General features: G+C 53.7%; 1 protein-coding gene across 4 annotated transcripts in view; it reads left to right on the top strand.

Moving 5' to 3' along the window:
• The window catches only part of SMG6 (SMG6 nonsense mediated mRNA decay factor), an 88,114-nt gene that overhangs the window by 6,441 nt on the left and 65,849 nt on the right, over positions 1 to 15,824 (top strand). For 3 of the 4 annotated variants that reach the window (XM_083715005.1, XM_083715004.1, XM_083715007.1), the window contains exons 3-9: positions 12 to 204; positions 1,517 to 1,627; positions 2,141 to 2,247; positions 2,967 to 3,045; positions 5,558 to 5,668; positions 5,773 to 5,967; positions 14,260 to 14,321. In XM_083715005.1, coding sequence (XP_083571131.1) covers positions 12 to 204; positions 1,517 to 1,627; positions 2,141 to 2,247; positions 2,967 to 3,045; positions 5,558 to 5,668; positions 5,773 to 5,967; positions 14,260 to 14,321 — 858 coding nt within the window. The remainder of the gene's footprint in view (positions 1 to 11; positions 205 to 1,516; positions 1,628 to 2,140; positions 2,248 to 2,966; positions 3,046 to 5,557; positions 5,669 to 5,772; positions 5,968 to 14,259; positions 14,322 to 15,824) is intronic. The other variant, XM_083715006.1, reaches the window with a different exon arrangement.

Raw genomic sequence — 15,824 nt, 5'->3', positions numbered from 1 at the left:
CCCCTTTCCAGGGTGGAGATGCTGCAGCTGTACAAGCGCTGCCTGCTGACTGACATCGAGTTTGCTGACGCCCAGAACGTGGACCAGCTACTGTGGAAGAACGCCTTCTACCAGGTGATCGAGAAGTTCCGGCAGCTGCTCAAGGATCCCCTTGGGGAGAACGCCCAGGAGATCCGCACCAAGCTGCTCCAGATCCTGGACGAGGTAAGGACGCCTGAGGCTGAGCCCTGTGGCCTGGCGCCAGGGGGAGGGCACTGTCCCAAGGGTCGGGGTATACGCCTGACCCCAAATATGGTGGTTTTAAAAACACATGGAAATGAAAAGCATGATGACCCCATTATGTAAGGAAGAAAAAGCTGTGTCTCTCCCCCAACACGTAGCAAATAGTGTGTAAAGTCAGAAATGTTTTGCAGTCTAGCCTTACCCAACCGGGCACCCCTCTCTGGATATTTTGGACTACAACTCCCATCAGCCCCAGCCAGCATAGACATCGGAGCCCAAACTGTCGGGAGGCCAACAGGCTAGGCCAGGCTGCTGTAGCCCAAGCAGAACCTCCTGATGCACCTCTGCACTGTCACCAGCAACCTGCCTCTCAAAACCAGCTCCTGGGAAACCACAAGCGGGGAGAGCTCAGCTGTTGCCCTCAGCTCCTGCTTCCCTTTGGGGCGTCTGATTGGCCACTGTGAGAACAGGAGGCTGGACTAGATGGGGCCCCTTTGGCCCAACCCGGCTGCTGTAGGGCTCCTATTACATTTGTACTGATGGCTTTTTTAAAAAATAAAATGAGACAAAATCACAGGGTTGGCTAAGTCTTCCTTCTCCCTCTGCTGTTGGAGGCAGTATGTTTCTGAATCCAGTTGCAGGGGCTCAAGGGCAGGGAGTTCTGCTGGTGGACTTTGCTTTGGGGGCATTTGCTTGTCTGCTCTGAATAGGATGCTGGACGAGCTGGGCCCCCTTTCACCAGATCCAGCTGCATGGATTTCTGGCATTCTGATGACTTCAGCTCCAAGCTGTTCACAAAGCCTCCTGTGGCCCACTGACGAGTGCTGATCGCACAAAGGCTCTGGATCCCTTCCCACTTTATGGCATAAACAGCCTGTGTTGGGTGATTCCAAGGCTGCACTCTTGTTTGTGGGCAGCCAGAAGGACCGTGGTGGAATCCCAGGAGTTGGTTAGTGAACCAGCTTGTCCCCAAGTCTTTTTTTTTCTTCCCCCCAAGTCTATTACTGGTGGCGGTCAGGATTGCTCTGAACTGGAGGTAAAATTGTAGACTAATAGAGTTGGAAAGGAACCCAAGGGTCATCTAGTCCAGCCCCCTGCAATGCGGGAAGCACAGATGCCTTGGATGCTGAGCTGGACAGGCTTTGGGTCAACTCCAGCAGGGCTCTTCTTATGGGTGCTGTTATTCCATCAGAAGATTCTGAATCCGGGGCATGTGTTCTTCAAGTACTCCTTCCACATCCACTCACTCACACTCTCTCCCATCCCTTTTCACTTTCTCTCTCCTGGGTCTCAGGGCAGCGATTTCTTCGACAGTTTGCTGCAGAAGCTGCAAGCGACGTACCAGTTCAAGCTGGAGGACTACATGGACGGCATGGCTGTGCGCAGCAAGCCCCTGCGGAAGGTGGTGAGTCTTGGCTAGGGCCTGGCTCTGTCAGGGGGAAGCTTTGTTGATCAGGCCCTCTGGGGGTCCCTGGAAGACGGATGGTAAAGGAGACCTCTTCTTTGGGCAGAGGGGAGCTCAGCGCTTTTCCCTGGTGGAGGAAGCAGGTGTGCTGAAGCCTGGCCGTGTCTCCATTTTAAGCTGGAGATCAAATCTCCTTTTGCCCTTGTCAAAAACGAACTAGGATGCTGGAGCTGGGGGGGGGGGCAGTCCTGCCTTTCCCCATCACTCGGCAAGGGGCAGGTGCTCAATCTTGCAAGGGAACAATGTCACAGCTGAGACCTGCAAAGAGGAGATTGGCTTCATTTTTTAAACAACTGTATGTGTGGTTTGCAAATATCCTTTGGAACACTAGACTTGCCACTCACAGCCTCCATCTAAAATACGAGGGAAGAGTTTTTGGATTCCGGCAGAGGCCTCTCCCCAGCTCTCCCTCCCTCCTTCCTGCAACTGATGGGCTTGTTTCTTCTCCCCCAGGTTAAATACGCCCTCATCAGCGCCCAGAGGAGCCTGATCTGCCAAGGAGACATCTGCAGATACCGAGAGCAAAGCAGCGACACGGCCAACTACGGGAAGGCACGCAGGTAGGGAGGGAGGGAGGGAGGGAGGAAGTCCTGGAGGCCCCTCTGGAGGGGAAGGGACTGTGTCGCTTCAAGGGATAGAGCTCCTGCTTTGTGTCCAGAAAGCCCCAGGTTCAGGTCGGCCTGCGACTGTTCCTAATCAGAGAACCTGGAGAGTCGGTGTGGACAATATTCAGCTGGTCCGACTCAGTACAAGGCAGGAAAGGGCTGTAGCTCAGCTGCAGAACACTTGCTTGGCATGCAGAAGGTCCCAGGTTCAATCTCCAGGCAGGGCTGGGGTTGTTCCCCTGCCTGAAACCGTCCTGAGGGGCCACTCCCTCTCTCCTTCCAGGAGCCTGCAGTCTAAGCGTTGAGAAAGTTGAGTAGATGGAAGGGAAGGGGCAAAAGGGTTGATGTGAGCAGGTGCAGTTACAACATACTTTTGGGACTTTGTGCCAGTGGTGGGGAAGGGGATAAGGCTGGATAACAAACGTCGGTTTTGAGAGGAGAGAGAACCATAGCATCCCAGAGGGGTTCTTGGGGAACTTCTTTGCATGGGATGTGTGTGGCCACACCAGATATGGCTGGAATTCCAGCTCCCCAGGGTCACGGTGTCCCCATCTCTGCCACAGCCACTGGCAGGACCTAGGAGAGGACTCTGCCAGTGGCAGCCTCTCCACTCCAGGGTCTCCTGCCCCAATGCAGCCTAGCCTGTCAGTCACTCTGCTCTCTTGCCTCCCCAGCTGGTACTTGAAGGCCCAGCACATTGCCCCCAAGAACGGACGCCCGTACAACCAGCTGGCCCTCTTGGCTGTCTACACGGTAAGAGAGATGCAGGCAGGGAGGGAGCCGGGGTGGTCCAGGCACAGGAGGGTTGTGAGCCTCACGGCACCAGGAGAGGCATCGGCTCGCTTCACTCGTGAAAAATGCTTACATTTCTTAATTATTTTGCCAGTGTTTCAGATGCATGGCAGCTATTTCCCAAATCGCTAATATTTTGTTAGACGAATTAATTCAGCTGTCAAAAATAATTACTAGTAGACTTTATAAGCGTTTATGAAAATGTGGGCATCACTTCTTTTTTCACTTACTGACTGAAATGGATAATTCCTCAAACATCTGTCAATAAGGTTCATTAGGTGTACAGAGTTTGCTAGCTTTTTATTCCTGCAGTGTGACCATGCAGCACAGCTTCTAGTCCAAATATCTGAGGGAGCTGCAGGTCCCCCTTCAGGACGAAACCCCTCGTTTATTTTCAGGCCTCTGTTCTCAAAACCCATTGCAAGTGCCTTGGCATGAGGAAGCTCCACGACTGTGGGCATAAATTCGCTGGGTGGGGGTTATCCTGGACAAATCGTACATCGTGTAGATAGACCATGGTGCTAGGAAGGCGTGTCCTTGTTCTGGTGGAAGGCTAACCAATGATTAAACTGATTTTAGAAATTTAAGTTGGCATGAGTTTTCATGTGGTTTTAGTCTGTCATTATTTTAGCTTTTCAAAAAGTCTTAAATTACTGTTACTATTTTTTTCTTGTTGATAAGTTTTTTGTTTCCCCCCTTTTTTAATAAATCCTTTGGTTTTTTTAAAGCAAGGAGTATCTAATTGTTATTAAATTAATTAAACCATCTAGACCAGCTGCTGGGTAGCCAAGGTGCCAGGTTTGTGTGCAGAATGTCCCAGGTTCAAAGACTGGGAAGGACTCCCTGCCTGAGACCTTAGAGAGCCACGGCTGCCAGTCAGCGTATACAGCAGTGAGCTAAGCAGACTCAGTGGTCTGACTCTGTATAAAGCAACTTCCTTTGCTCTAAAGGATGCAGCCCTAGATGTGGCTGAGTCACATCTGTGTGACTTTATCAGAAACGGGGCTTCCTGCTCCCCCCCCCCCCCGATCAGCGTAAGGGGTGTTGGAACAAGGTGCCCAGGAATATATGTGCCATTTATTGGGAGCCACTTCATTTCTGATTGAGGTCCTTAGTAGCACCACTGGAAAACAGAAACACTCTGTGTCGGTCTCCCCCAACCTGGCATCCCTCCTGATGTTTTGGACTACAACCCCCATCAGCATTGGATGGGACTGATGGGCGTTGTAGTCCAAAAACTTGTTAGGGTTTCAAGGTTGGGAGAGACTACTCTCCATTCTCTGAGCTAGCAGGAGTTTCTTTGCAAGAGAGTCTAGAGCCGTGGTTCCCAAACTTTTTCAGGGCCCCAAGCCCTTGATTTTAAAACTCATTCTCAGGAACCCCTACCCTATAAAAAGCATTATTCAGAATTTGCACAACCCACTAAGGAAGATAATAACACAATGAAATTCACTAAAGAATATCACATGAAAAATATTTTTTACACATCCTTACAAAATCATTTCTGGCATAAAATATTACTATATAATATTAATATAGTACATTTCCGAGCACAATTCAAAGTGTTGGTGCTGACCTTGAAAGCCCTAAACGGCCTCGGTCCAGTATATCTGAAGGAGCGTCTCCACCCCCATCGTTCAGCCCGGACACTGAGGTCCTGCTCTGAGGGCATTCTGGCGGTTCCCTCCCTGCGAGAAATGAAGTTACAGGGAACCAGGCAGAGGGCCTTCTCAGTAGTGGCACCTGCCCTGTGGAATGCCCTCCCACCCGATGTCAAAGAAAAAAACAACTACCTGACATTTAGAAGACATCTGAAGGCAGCCCTGTTTAGGGAAGCTTTTAATGTTTAATAGGTTATTGTATTTTAGTGTTCTGTTGGAAGCCGCCCAGAGTGGCTGGGGAAGCCCAGCCAGATGGATGTGGTATAAATAAGAAATTATTATTATTCACCAAAAGAGCATGAAGCTCCACCTACCACAGACGTACGGTAACTAAGGCATAGGAAAATGACCAGTCATTGGCCATCTTGTGATAACTCAGAATTGTAAATACAGACCATTGTGTCTAAAAGAAATAGCAGTAAAACTCTCAATGTAAAGCCGCTCACTAGCTACAATGGCTCTGCTCTGCCTCCATGGTCAGAGGCAGCAATGCTTCCGGATCCCACTTGCTGGAGATTACAGGAGAGGATCCTGCCTCCTGGTTCCCTGCAGGCCCCTGTGAGAACAGGATGCTGGGCCATTGGCTTGATCCAACAGGCACTTCTTATGTTCTTTGAGTTTTGCCCCTGGCAAAGAGCTTAATCCTGTGGGGCTTGTGTTTGTTGCAGTCCTAGAAGCTTCATCTGCCCCTCTCCTTCCATTGCCACCTCCCCTTTCTCAGCAAGAAGGAGGGTGTTCCCTTTGGATCCCCCCAGTCGTTCCTCTGTAGGGTTCTGTCTTGTAAGGGGATCTTCCTGTTGTTGTCTCTGCAGAGGAGGAAGTTGGATGCAGTCTACTACTACATGCGGAGCCTTGCGGCCAGCAACCCCATCCTCACTGCCAAGGAGAGCCTCATGAGCCTCTTCGAGGAGACCAAGCGGAAGGTAAGGGGTGGGGTGAGGGCTGCGGACCCCTTTCCTCGCCCCCAGCCTCCCTCTCTGCCCAGGAGCACCCACCCTGACCACGGCGCCTCTCCCTCACTGTGCAGGTGGAGCAGGTGGAGCAGAAGAAGAGCCCCAGCCGGCAGAGTAAAGGCAAGAAGTCGGCCTTCCGGCCTTCTGGGGACGATGCCACCCGCCTGGAGCTCTGGATCCACCCCTCGCACCCCCACGCCAGCCAGGGGCACGAGTCTGGGCGGGACTCGGAGCAGGACAACGGCCTTGGCAGCCTCAGCCCCAGCGATGTGAGTACCGTCCGTGTGGCTGAAATCCGTGTAGCATCATGAAAGATTGTTGCCCCTTGTGGAATTGGTTTGGTTATTTCACTTATGCCTCGACTTTTCCTCCCAGGATTCCCCGCCCTCCTCGTTTAATCCCCGCAACAACCCCATAAAGTGGGTTAGCCTGAGGGACTCGGGCTGAGCTTTGTGGCTGAGTGGGGACTTGAACCCTGGTCTTTCCCAGGCCCTCGTTCTCTGGCACTCTCACCGCTGCACCACACGACTTCCCAGGATGGGTAGATGAGTGTGTATACATACGTGTACAAGTCGGCCAAGAGGAGCTTCTGTTGCTGGGCTCCCTCTGGCCACTGGATGGCGCTGCTCTTCTTGCTATGCAGGACAGGCTGACATGTTGGGGGGGGGGCAACCCTCTTCCGCTGAGATGCTCTGCCCTGTGCTGCTCACAGGGGAACTGGAGCCAGCAGAATGCAGAGGCGGGTCTGTCTGTGGCAGGGGTGTTCCTGGCCACTTCTGCCTTCCCACCCACCCCCGTCCCAAGCTGCCTTGGGAGAATGTCTTGCGTAGCACGTGGGGACAAGGCCTTGCCTCCGCTCTCACATGCCCCAAGTCACGCGGGTGCTCTGGTCCCCGCTGGGGCAGGAGGGGCTCCAAGGTGCAGAGGAGGCAGACTGACTGCAGGATTAGGCCAACCCCAGTCGACTGGGACACGTACGGCCTTCAGGCACTCTTATTCCGACCCGCCCCCCCACCAGCTCAGAATAACTTCCTTTGCTAAAGGTGTTTCTTCCCGATAAATGTTTTACGTGGCTCACAGCACAGAGAAGCATTTAACATACAATTCAGTACCAATAATAACAACAGCAGTGTTGGACCAGGACCTGGGAGAGACCCGGGTTCAAATCAGCCCTCTGTCATGAAGCTCACTAGGTGACCTTGGAAGACAGTCACTCAGTTTCAGTCTGACCTCACAGGATTGTTAAGTGAAGAAAGTGGGAGGTGGGAAGGAGACCTGTAGGACCACCTGGAGCTCCTTGGAGGAAAGAAGGTGGGATGTAAATATAAATGAAATAAAGAATGAGGAAAGAACTTGCAGGGATGGATGGAGGGTGGTTTTTTGGTGGGGAGTACCTTGGCCCTTCCAGCCTTTGGAACGACAGTGTTAATTGAGCAATGGGCTGCGCTGGCACTTTGGGTGCTGGGTGGGTGGGCTGCTTTGCTGTGGGTGCTTTGGCCTGAGAGATCCGGGGCCTTGCCAATATGTTGCCCTATTCCAAGGAAGCATCTGGGCAGAAGCAAAGGGGCAGGTTGGCAGGAAGGAGGCAAGCAGAGGGTCACGGGAGGCACGTTGGCTGAGCTGGGCAAGAAGATGGATTAGTGGCTCCTATTCCAAGTCAAACTAGCTCAGTGTCACCTACGCGGACTGGCAGCAGGGTTTCAGGCATTTCCCAGCCTTTCTTGGAGATGCTGCCAAGGATTGAGCCGGGGACCTTCTGCATGCCCAGCAGGTGCTCTCTGCCCCTGACCTCCAGCCCTTCTTCTGCCAATGGCAGAGCGCAGCTGCCTCCTCCCGGCCCATCAGTGTCACACAGGAGTCAGTGCTCAACTGTCACTTTAAGCCTGTCGCCCGTTGGGCTCATGGAGGTTCCCTGGGGTGCCTGGCTTTCATAGAACAGTAGAATTGTAGTGTAGGAAAGTACCATTTGGGGCCATCTTGTCCAGCCCCCAGCAATGCAGGAATCTCAGCTAAAAAATCCCTGACAGATGGCCAGCAAAGCTCTGCTTAAAAACCACCAAGCAAGGAGAGTCAAACGCCTCCCAAGGGGAGTCCCTTCCACACTCGAACAGCTCTTTCTTCATAGCACTGGAGCCCGACCTGGGGGGGGGGACTCCCCTTCACCCCACCTGCCTGGACTTGCGCGTTCCTGGGATCCCACTGACTCGGGGTCACCATGTGGGTGCCCTGCTGGCAGGGACAGCACTGTGCTTTTGGCCTGCTGTGCCAGGCCTGCAGAGAGCAGTTGCTGAAAGCCCTGGAGGTTGACTCAGCGAGCGCTGGGGGTTCCCCCCTCCTTTCTGTTTGCGAAGCAGGTTCCCAGGCGAGAGAGAGAGAGAGAGAGGCTCTGCTCCCCCCAGCCTCCTTCGCTGGTGCCGTGACTGGCAACCCAGAGTGCTGCTGTGTGTGTTTCATCTCTCTCTCTCCCCCTCTTCCTCCTCGAGCTCCTTTGACCCGGTCACCAAAACCACCCCTCAGCTTTTATTTTTGCGCCCGACCCGTATTTGTTTCGAGCCCTGAGGTTTGGTCTCTTTCCTCTAACGGAGAGAGAAGTTCTCCGAGGAGGAAGCCGCGGGTGCCAGGCTGCAGTTGGGCTGGTTAGACGCGGAAACCACATGCCCGGCCCCCGCGGGCTTGGGGACGTGACTCTCGGCACGCAGCGCCTGGCTCACCCCCGGCCCCTTCCGCCTCCCAGCCACCAGCTGCACCCACCCCTCCTCCCTGGCGCTCTGCGTTTCGGGAGCGAAACAGGCTTTTGGGGAAACTGTCCCACCGAGTGCCGCTCCTGCTCCCTGCTGGGGCTGAGCTCCTTGCTCCCTGCAGCCCTCTTCAGGGCAGCCTTGCGTGGAGCCTGCCCCCTTCCCCTTCCTTCCGGCCCCACTTGACCTTTCGCTGCCACCCACAAGGAGGCCGGGGTGAGGTGAAGCGAGAGTTTCCAGGCACGCAAAGGCCAAAAAAAGAGAAAAGAGGCTCAGCGTCTTAATTTTAAAAGTGAGGAGAGAAGGCAGGTTGCTGTGACTACTGGGGAGCTGGTTGGCTGGAGAAGTGGGCCGCTGGGCATGGCAGGAGGGTGCCAGGCTCCCTTGACCCAGGAGAGGACCAGGCAGGATCCCATTCTGCAGAGGCCCTCAGCTCCAAGGGCTGTGCAGGCATTTGCAGCCACTTGCGTTGTGGTTGTGTTGTGGTTGTGTGTGTAAACTGAGAAACTGTCCCATTTTTGTGCCCTGGTTGTTGGCTTATATTTGCTCGTTTCTTCTCTGCATCAACCTGTGGGGAGTACTCTGTAGATCACAGAATCCCTCCCTTCTGTAGCCACAGCCACTCAGGATCCTCCCCCTTCCCTCTCTGGCTTCTGAATCCATTCCTTCCCTCAGTGTTCCCCACATGCACCCCAGTTTATCAGTAATCATCAGGACTAGGAGCCTATTTTTTCTTTGAAAGAAGGAACCAAGAGGTTTAGGGTGTTGAATTCTAGGGCCAGTAGCAGGTTGCTCTGCTTAATGTGGAAATGCTACAGTTTGATTTTTTTAAGTGAATAACTAAATCACGATACATTGGTTTTATTAATTTATGTCTTAAAAGATCTGCACCCCGCCCTTCATGACAGGGTAATCAGGATGGGTGACAATAAAGGCACAATATTCTGATTTCCCCCCAAAACATCATTTGTGAAAATTGGCTTGGAATTCCAAGTGGGAAGAACACAGTGGCTGTTGCCTCCGGTTCCCCATGCCCCACGGGGCATCTGCTTGGCCACTGTGAGAACAGGATGCTGGGTAAGAGGGCCTGATCCAGCTGCTGCTCCAAGCCTCTCCTGATGTTTGTGAGCATTCAGGAGGTTGGAGGAAGCGCTGCTCTCCTGGCCCACCCATTTCCCAAGGGAGGCCTGAGGCCTGCTCTGGGAAAGGGGCTCTGGAGGGGGGCTCTTGTGCCAACCGGTCAGACAAACACGCCTCTCCGCTGAGCCCGGCTGGGTTTGTCCCTGGGTGCATCTTCTCCCTTCGCTCCTCCTTCTTACTTTTTTTTTCTTAGCAGCCACCCAGACTGCCCCCCACCGTGACATCCGTGGCGCTGCTTCCTCCCCTCCCGCATCCGGTCCCCTGGCAAAGAAACAAGCCTTGTCCTTCCGCTGCCCCGCGCTGGTTCCGCCGACCCTTCTCTGCTCCGCAGATGCGTCGCGGCTGCCGAGGGGAAAGTTTGCCTCCTCGCTTGATAAAGAACAGATACCAGAGTGCTGCTTCCAAACCTGAAGTAACCATTTTTAACTGGAAGCAGCCTCTCCTCCTCCTCCTCCTCCTAATCCCAGCCCTACCGGAGCAGCTGTGCTGGAATCCTGCCCTTATTTGGTGCCTGCCCTCCTTCCCACCAGGGATCCTGGGGCTCAGGTGCCGAGTGCAGAGCCCCAGCCCCCCGGATCGGGGCCAGATGGATTGGTGCTCAGAGCCGGGGCTGTTGCTGCCAGTGGCTCCTCAGCACAATAGCTGTGCTCTGCCTCCCCTGTGGGAGACACAACGCCTCCATATTTGTCTTCCTGGGAGTCGCAGGCGAGGAGAGTGTTGCTGATTCACTCGGGTCCTACTTGCTAATCAGAGGGTGTTGTGTTGGATGGTCCTCTTTTGGGGGACCTGCTGCAGGACTCTTCCTAGGTTCCTGTAAAGGATTAGGCTGGTGGTTCCTGATTTGGGGGGGGGCTTCTGCCCCTTGGTTCCATAAGCTCAAGGCCCCCCCCCACCCTACCCCATAAGAAGCATTATTCAGAATAGTGACATGCACAACACACTCAGGAAGAAAATTACACAATAAAATTCAAAGCAGTAACAATTGCTTGCACATTTATTTGAAATCCAATTACAGCTAGCTAGTTTAATTATTATTTCAACAAAACTGATGAACCTAATCTTGCAAAAGCAGCCTTTCGAAGTCTGATAACCATTTAGCTATTGGGAGTTTTTAATGTTTGGAGTTTTACTGTGTTTTTGTATTTTGTTGGAAGCCACCCAGAATGGCTGGGGCAGCCCAGTCAGATGGACAGGCTATATAATTAATAAAATTATTCTTATTATTAGCAAGAGTTTTAGATACCACATTCAGGAGCGACTTCACCATTTGGTAAATTCGTAGTGTGATGGCTGACCTTGTGTCCTTATGTCCTTCCTATAGATATGGCATTGCCTATATTCATATTGCCTTCTTTGGGCACTTCCCCACCCCCAGAATCAGAGTTCCTTAGAAAAGGAGCTCACGGCGCTCTTGTCACCATCAGTCACACTCAAGATTGTACAAACCTCCCCTAATCAGCTTTCCCTGGGAAGTTTTGCTGCGGGGCGGCACCCAAGTGTTTCAGATCGAAACGTGTGAGCGGGTGAACGATCTTCAGCCTTATCGTTGTGTCTCTATTTGTATGCTGCTTTCCCATGACGGAGCCATGCTCAAGCAGCTCATGAGAACCTACATAAAGCAACATTCCAAGATAATGCATTAACAGTTGCAAAACGGAGCACAATGTAAACAAAAATCCACACGGATATCCAGGCCTGGGCTCAGCCGAGCTACCCCTCCGTACACCCCGCCCAAACCACAAGTGCCGCCCGTGACATCTTCCTCACTGAGGACTAGTCTGCTTTGGTGTGTTCTGTATGGGGTAGCAGGAGATGGGGGAACCCCCTCTGGATAATTGGGTTGTTGAGAAAGTGAGAAAGGGCAGCCACTGGGCTGTCTTCTTTGCTCTTCGTGTTTTGTGGAGGGGGGCACAGGGGGCGCATTTCTCATCCCTCCACTGCTTTGGGGAAGTGCATGTGTGCCCCCCCTCCTCCCCCTCGCCTCGCGCAGCCGCCGCAACCAGCAGGTGGTGCCACTTCCTCTCCCGGGGGCTCCGTTTCCCTCTGGCTGTGAGAAGCAGGAGGTTCCCAGGGGGGGCCCTGCCGGCAGGTGAGTCACGCCAAGAGCACAACCACGCAGAGAGTCATTTGGAGAGCAGCCGCTGGCCTGCCCTTGAACCTTCCCACCGGCCTCTTCCCAGGGCTGAGCTCATCGGGGTCACGCGGGAGGCAGGCGGCAGGCACGCACGCACGCACGGAGGGAGCTGGGAAGGGGCTTCCCTTGCCCTTCCCTTCCCACCCCAGAGCACCACCACCATCATCATCGCAACATTTATATTCTGCTTTTCCTCCAAGCAGCTCAAGGTGGTGTGTGCGATTCTCCCCCACTAGCATAGGAATATAAGAAGAGCCTGGCGGCGGGATCAGGTCAGTGGCCCACCGAGCCCGGTCTCCTCTTCTCACAGGGGGAGCCCCCAGGCGTGACCCCACCCCAGGAGCCCTCTCCCCTCCTGCAGTTTTCAGCAACTGCTCTCCGGAAGCCTCATGGCTGGTTGCCGTTGATAGCCCTCTCCTCTTGCATGAATCTGTCCAATCCTCTCTTAAAAGCATCCAAGTTGGTGGCCCTCGCCGCTGCGTCTTGCAGCAGAGAGGACTTCCTTCTATCTGTCCTGAATCTTTCAACATTCCGCTTTGTTGGATGTCCACAAGTTCTCATGTTATCCTCCCAATAACCCTGTGAGGCAGGCTGGGCTGAGAGAGAGGCAGTGACTCACCCAGGGAACTTCAGGAGGGCTGAGCGTCAGGGGATTTTGGACCCTGGCCCCTCCCAGATCCTAGCCCAGCGCTCTAGCCCAGGGGGTAGCCAACCTGGTGCCCTCCAGGTGTTTAGGACTGCAACTCAGCCAGAAGGGCCAGCATCCAGGAGTGATGAGGAGTTAATAATAATAATAATAATAATAATAATAATAATAATAATAATACCACCTCACCCATCTGGCTGGATTACGCCAGCCACTCTAGGAAGCTTCCAACACATTAAAAACATAATAAAGCATCAAACATTAAAAGCTTACCAATGCAGTACTCCTGAACCCCCTGCTCCGACCACTGCTCTGCACTGCTTCTCTTCCATTCTTCCCATGTTGCACCCCAACTATCTGAGGCTTCACCTATATTTAATGTACATCCCCTTCCTTTCCCCCAAAGCACTCGGGGCAATGGACACCTGTCCCCCACGTTTCTCCTTGCAACCACCCCTGTAAGGTAGGCCTGGCCAAAGGAGAAAGCTGGTGGATGGCTTGAGGTCACTCAAGGAGCTTTGTGGCTAGATGAGGCATTAGAACTCGGGTCTTCCCCGCAAGGAGCCGCATTGACAGGACTTGCATGCTCTGTGTGTGTCCCTCCCTACTACAGGAATTGGTTGGGTCCGACCCCCGCCACCATGCTTCAGGCATTGCATGGCAGCCTGCTTGCAAAATCGAGGAGGGGCAGGATATGGGATTCCTGGGCCAGTTACTGTCTTGGAAATGGATTTGTGCCACAGTTGGGTTAGTACAGGAGAGTTGGCAAAGCAAAGGGGGGTTGGTGGTGGTAGAATATGTCCAAAACAGAGGAAAAACCACCTTGATTCTCTCTGTCTGGCAGCGTTTCCTCCATGTGCAGTTTGTTGTCGTTCCAGTGAATGTATTGGTTTTAATACATTGCTCTGTTTAGTTCAGTTGGTAGAGCATGAGACTCTTAAATCTCAGGGTTGTGGGTTTGAGCCCCACGTTGGGCAAAAGATTCCTGCATTGCCAGGGGCTGGACTAGATGTGCCTCGGGTCCCTTCCAACTCTACAATTCTGTGATTGCACCTCCCACTCAGCCTAAGAATGACCTTCGCCTCTTCTTGCATCTGCTGAGGCCTAGTGCAAATTCCACAGTAGTGACAGATGCCCTCCAGCAAACTGTAGTTCCCAGGATACTTTGGGGGAAGCCGTGACTGTTCAAGTGGTTTAAGAATGCTTTACGGGGATGGTGTGAATAACAGGAGGGGGAGAGTTGTTGTTGCCCAGGCCCCACTCTCGGGCTTCCCTTTGGGGTATCTGGAAGGCCACTGGGAAGGCTGGACTGGATGGGCTCCCTTTGGCCTGCTCCAGCCAGGCTCTTAGGAAGCCCTATTGTGAAAGCAGAACCTCCATCCATGCTCAGGGACAGTCTGCCTCAGAAAACCAGAGGAATGGGGACAACTGGAGAGTTGCTGCTGTTGGGCTCAGGTCCTGCTTTGGCCACTGAGGACAGGTTGCTGGGCTGGGCTGAGCCAGCTTCAAGGCTCTTCTTAGGTCCTTGCATGTTGCCCTCGCATTCCCCTCTGGAAAGTGGCGGTAGGTGGGCACCCCTGGGATTCCTTGCACACATGCTCCCGTTGCTTGCAGAGAACCTTGTCCGCCAGCAGAGGGTGCCGTGGGCCTAGCACGTCTCCCCCCTCAAAAAATGCAGCTGTCTGGCACTTGCCCTCGCGCTTGGAGGGCCGGGGCACAGACATTTGGTTCCCATCTGCCGCCCCTCCACCCCCCTCTGCACATCCCAGGCCAGGTTATCCTGTCACCCGGGACTCTGGGCTCGTTCACAGGAAAAGGGAGCGTTCAAATTGTTTTCTCATCTTCTTCAACATCATCTTTTCTCTCTCTCTCTCTCTGCTTTCCCCCCCTCTTTCCCATGCAGCTGAACAAAAGGTTCGTCCTGAGTTTTCTCCATGCCCATGGGAAGCTGTTTACCAGGATTGGGTAAGGCTGCAGGATGTTTGTTTTATTTTTCCTACATTACGAGGCCTTTTGGAATTCCAATATTGTTAGCAACTGGGCTTGTGTTTGGAGCGGAGGGCACAGGGTGTGAAGCTGCCTCCTCCTCCTCCCTCCCCCTCCCAGGCCGGCTCTGGAGGGCGGGGCGGGTGGGGGCGAGGGAGAGGGTCAGCACTCCAGCCGGGGCTGGGGCTGGGAGCGCCACCGCAGCAGTGACGCAGGTCTGGCCCTCCTCGTCCAGCAGCTGCCCTCCTTTATCAGAACAAATTCGTCCCCAGCCAAGTCCATTCGTGCCATTTTCCCGCTGCCGCCCGGAGTTCAGGGCTAGACTGCCTCTGCCTGTGGAGGTTCTGTTTAGCATTGAGGTCTGATGCCCCCCGATCCAAATCGTGTCCTCCAGGGATTGGCTCCTGACAAATTGAGGCAGATTGTCAGAGAAATGCCGAGCAGAGGAAAGGAAGTCCCTCTTAGTGCAGCGCAGAGTTAAATGGTGGAACTCCCTCCCACATGAGGCCATGATGGCCAACAGCTTGGGCGGCTTTTTAAAGGGGTTAGGCAAATTCATGGAGGAGGAGGCTCTCGAGGGCTTTGCTCTGCCTCCACAGCTGGAGATGGGGATGCTTCTGAGTCTCTGTTGCTGGGAACCAAGGAGGGGAGGCTGCTGCCCTTGTGCTTGAATCCTGCTTGCGGGTTTCCCAGGGGAACACCTAGTTGGTCTCTGTGAGAAGAGGACATTGGACCAGAAGGGCCTTGATCCACCAGGCTCTTCTGCTGTGTGCTTTGTCTTGTCCATCTAGCCCAGCATGTTCCACTCTGACCGGCTGAGCCTCCCAGGATCTCTGGCAGATAAGCGTCTTTCTCCCCCATTTTCACTCACTACCGAATTCTGGGTAGCAAGCCTGGGGATTGAACCTCCCCCATGCCAAGCATTCATTCTGCTGTCCCTGGACAGCATTTGGCTCCCAGGCTTTCCCTCAGGTGGCCATTGCTTCTTGGGTGACGGCAGAGGAGTTGGCGTTGCCCCTCTTGGGAAGCCTCCCTGGGTGCGAGGAAGAAGGAGCTCCAGTCTGTGCCCTCTCGGACTTCCACCATCCCTGACCACTGGCCATGCTGGCTGCTGGGTGTGCTGGGAGTTGGAGTCCAAACAACGGCCGCAGGGCCTCGGGTTCACGTCAGCTCCCACAAGGGCCGAGTTTGAGTTGGCTTCGTAACTGGGCGACCTGCAGAGCTCCCTCTGCTGTGAATGAGAGTGCAGGTGCTCATGTTTCCTGTGACAAAACAGCGGAAGCGATTTCACTCACTGAGACACACACACGCACACACTTTCCAGTGGTAACCACGTGTAGGGTCAAAGTGGTAATTTCTCTTCACCAAAGTACTTTGTCTCCTTGTGCTCGGCAGATCTCGACGGCAGCCCCATAAAGTAGGCCAGTGTTGCTGAGAAATAGCAGCTTTTCTCAGTCCCACACAACCTCCCCTGCTTGCCCC

The sequence above is a fragment of the Podarcis gaigeae genome, assembly GCF_964106915.1.
Source record: "Podarcis gaigeae genome assembly, chromosome: 15".
Taxonomy (NCBI): domain Eukaryota; kingdom Metazoa; phylum Chordata; class Lepidosauria; order Squamata; family Lacertidae; genus Podarcis; species Podarcis gaigeae.
Note: the sequence above shows the minus strand (reverse complement) of the source record. Positions and strands in the feature narration are given on the sequence as shown.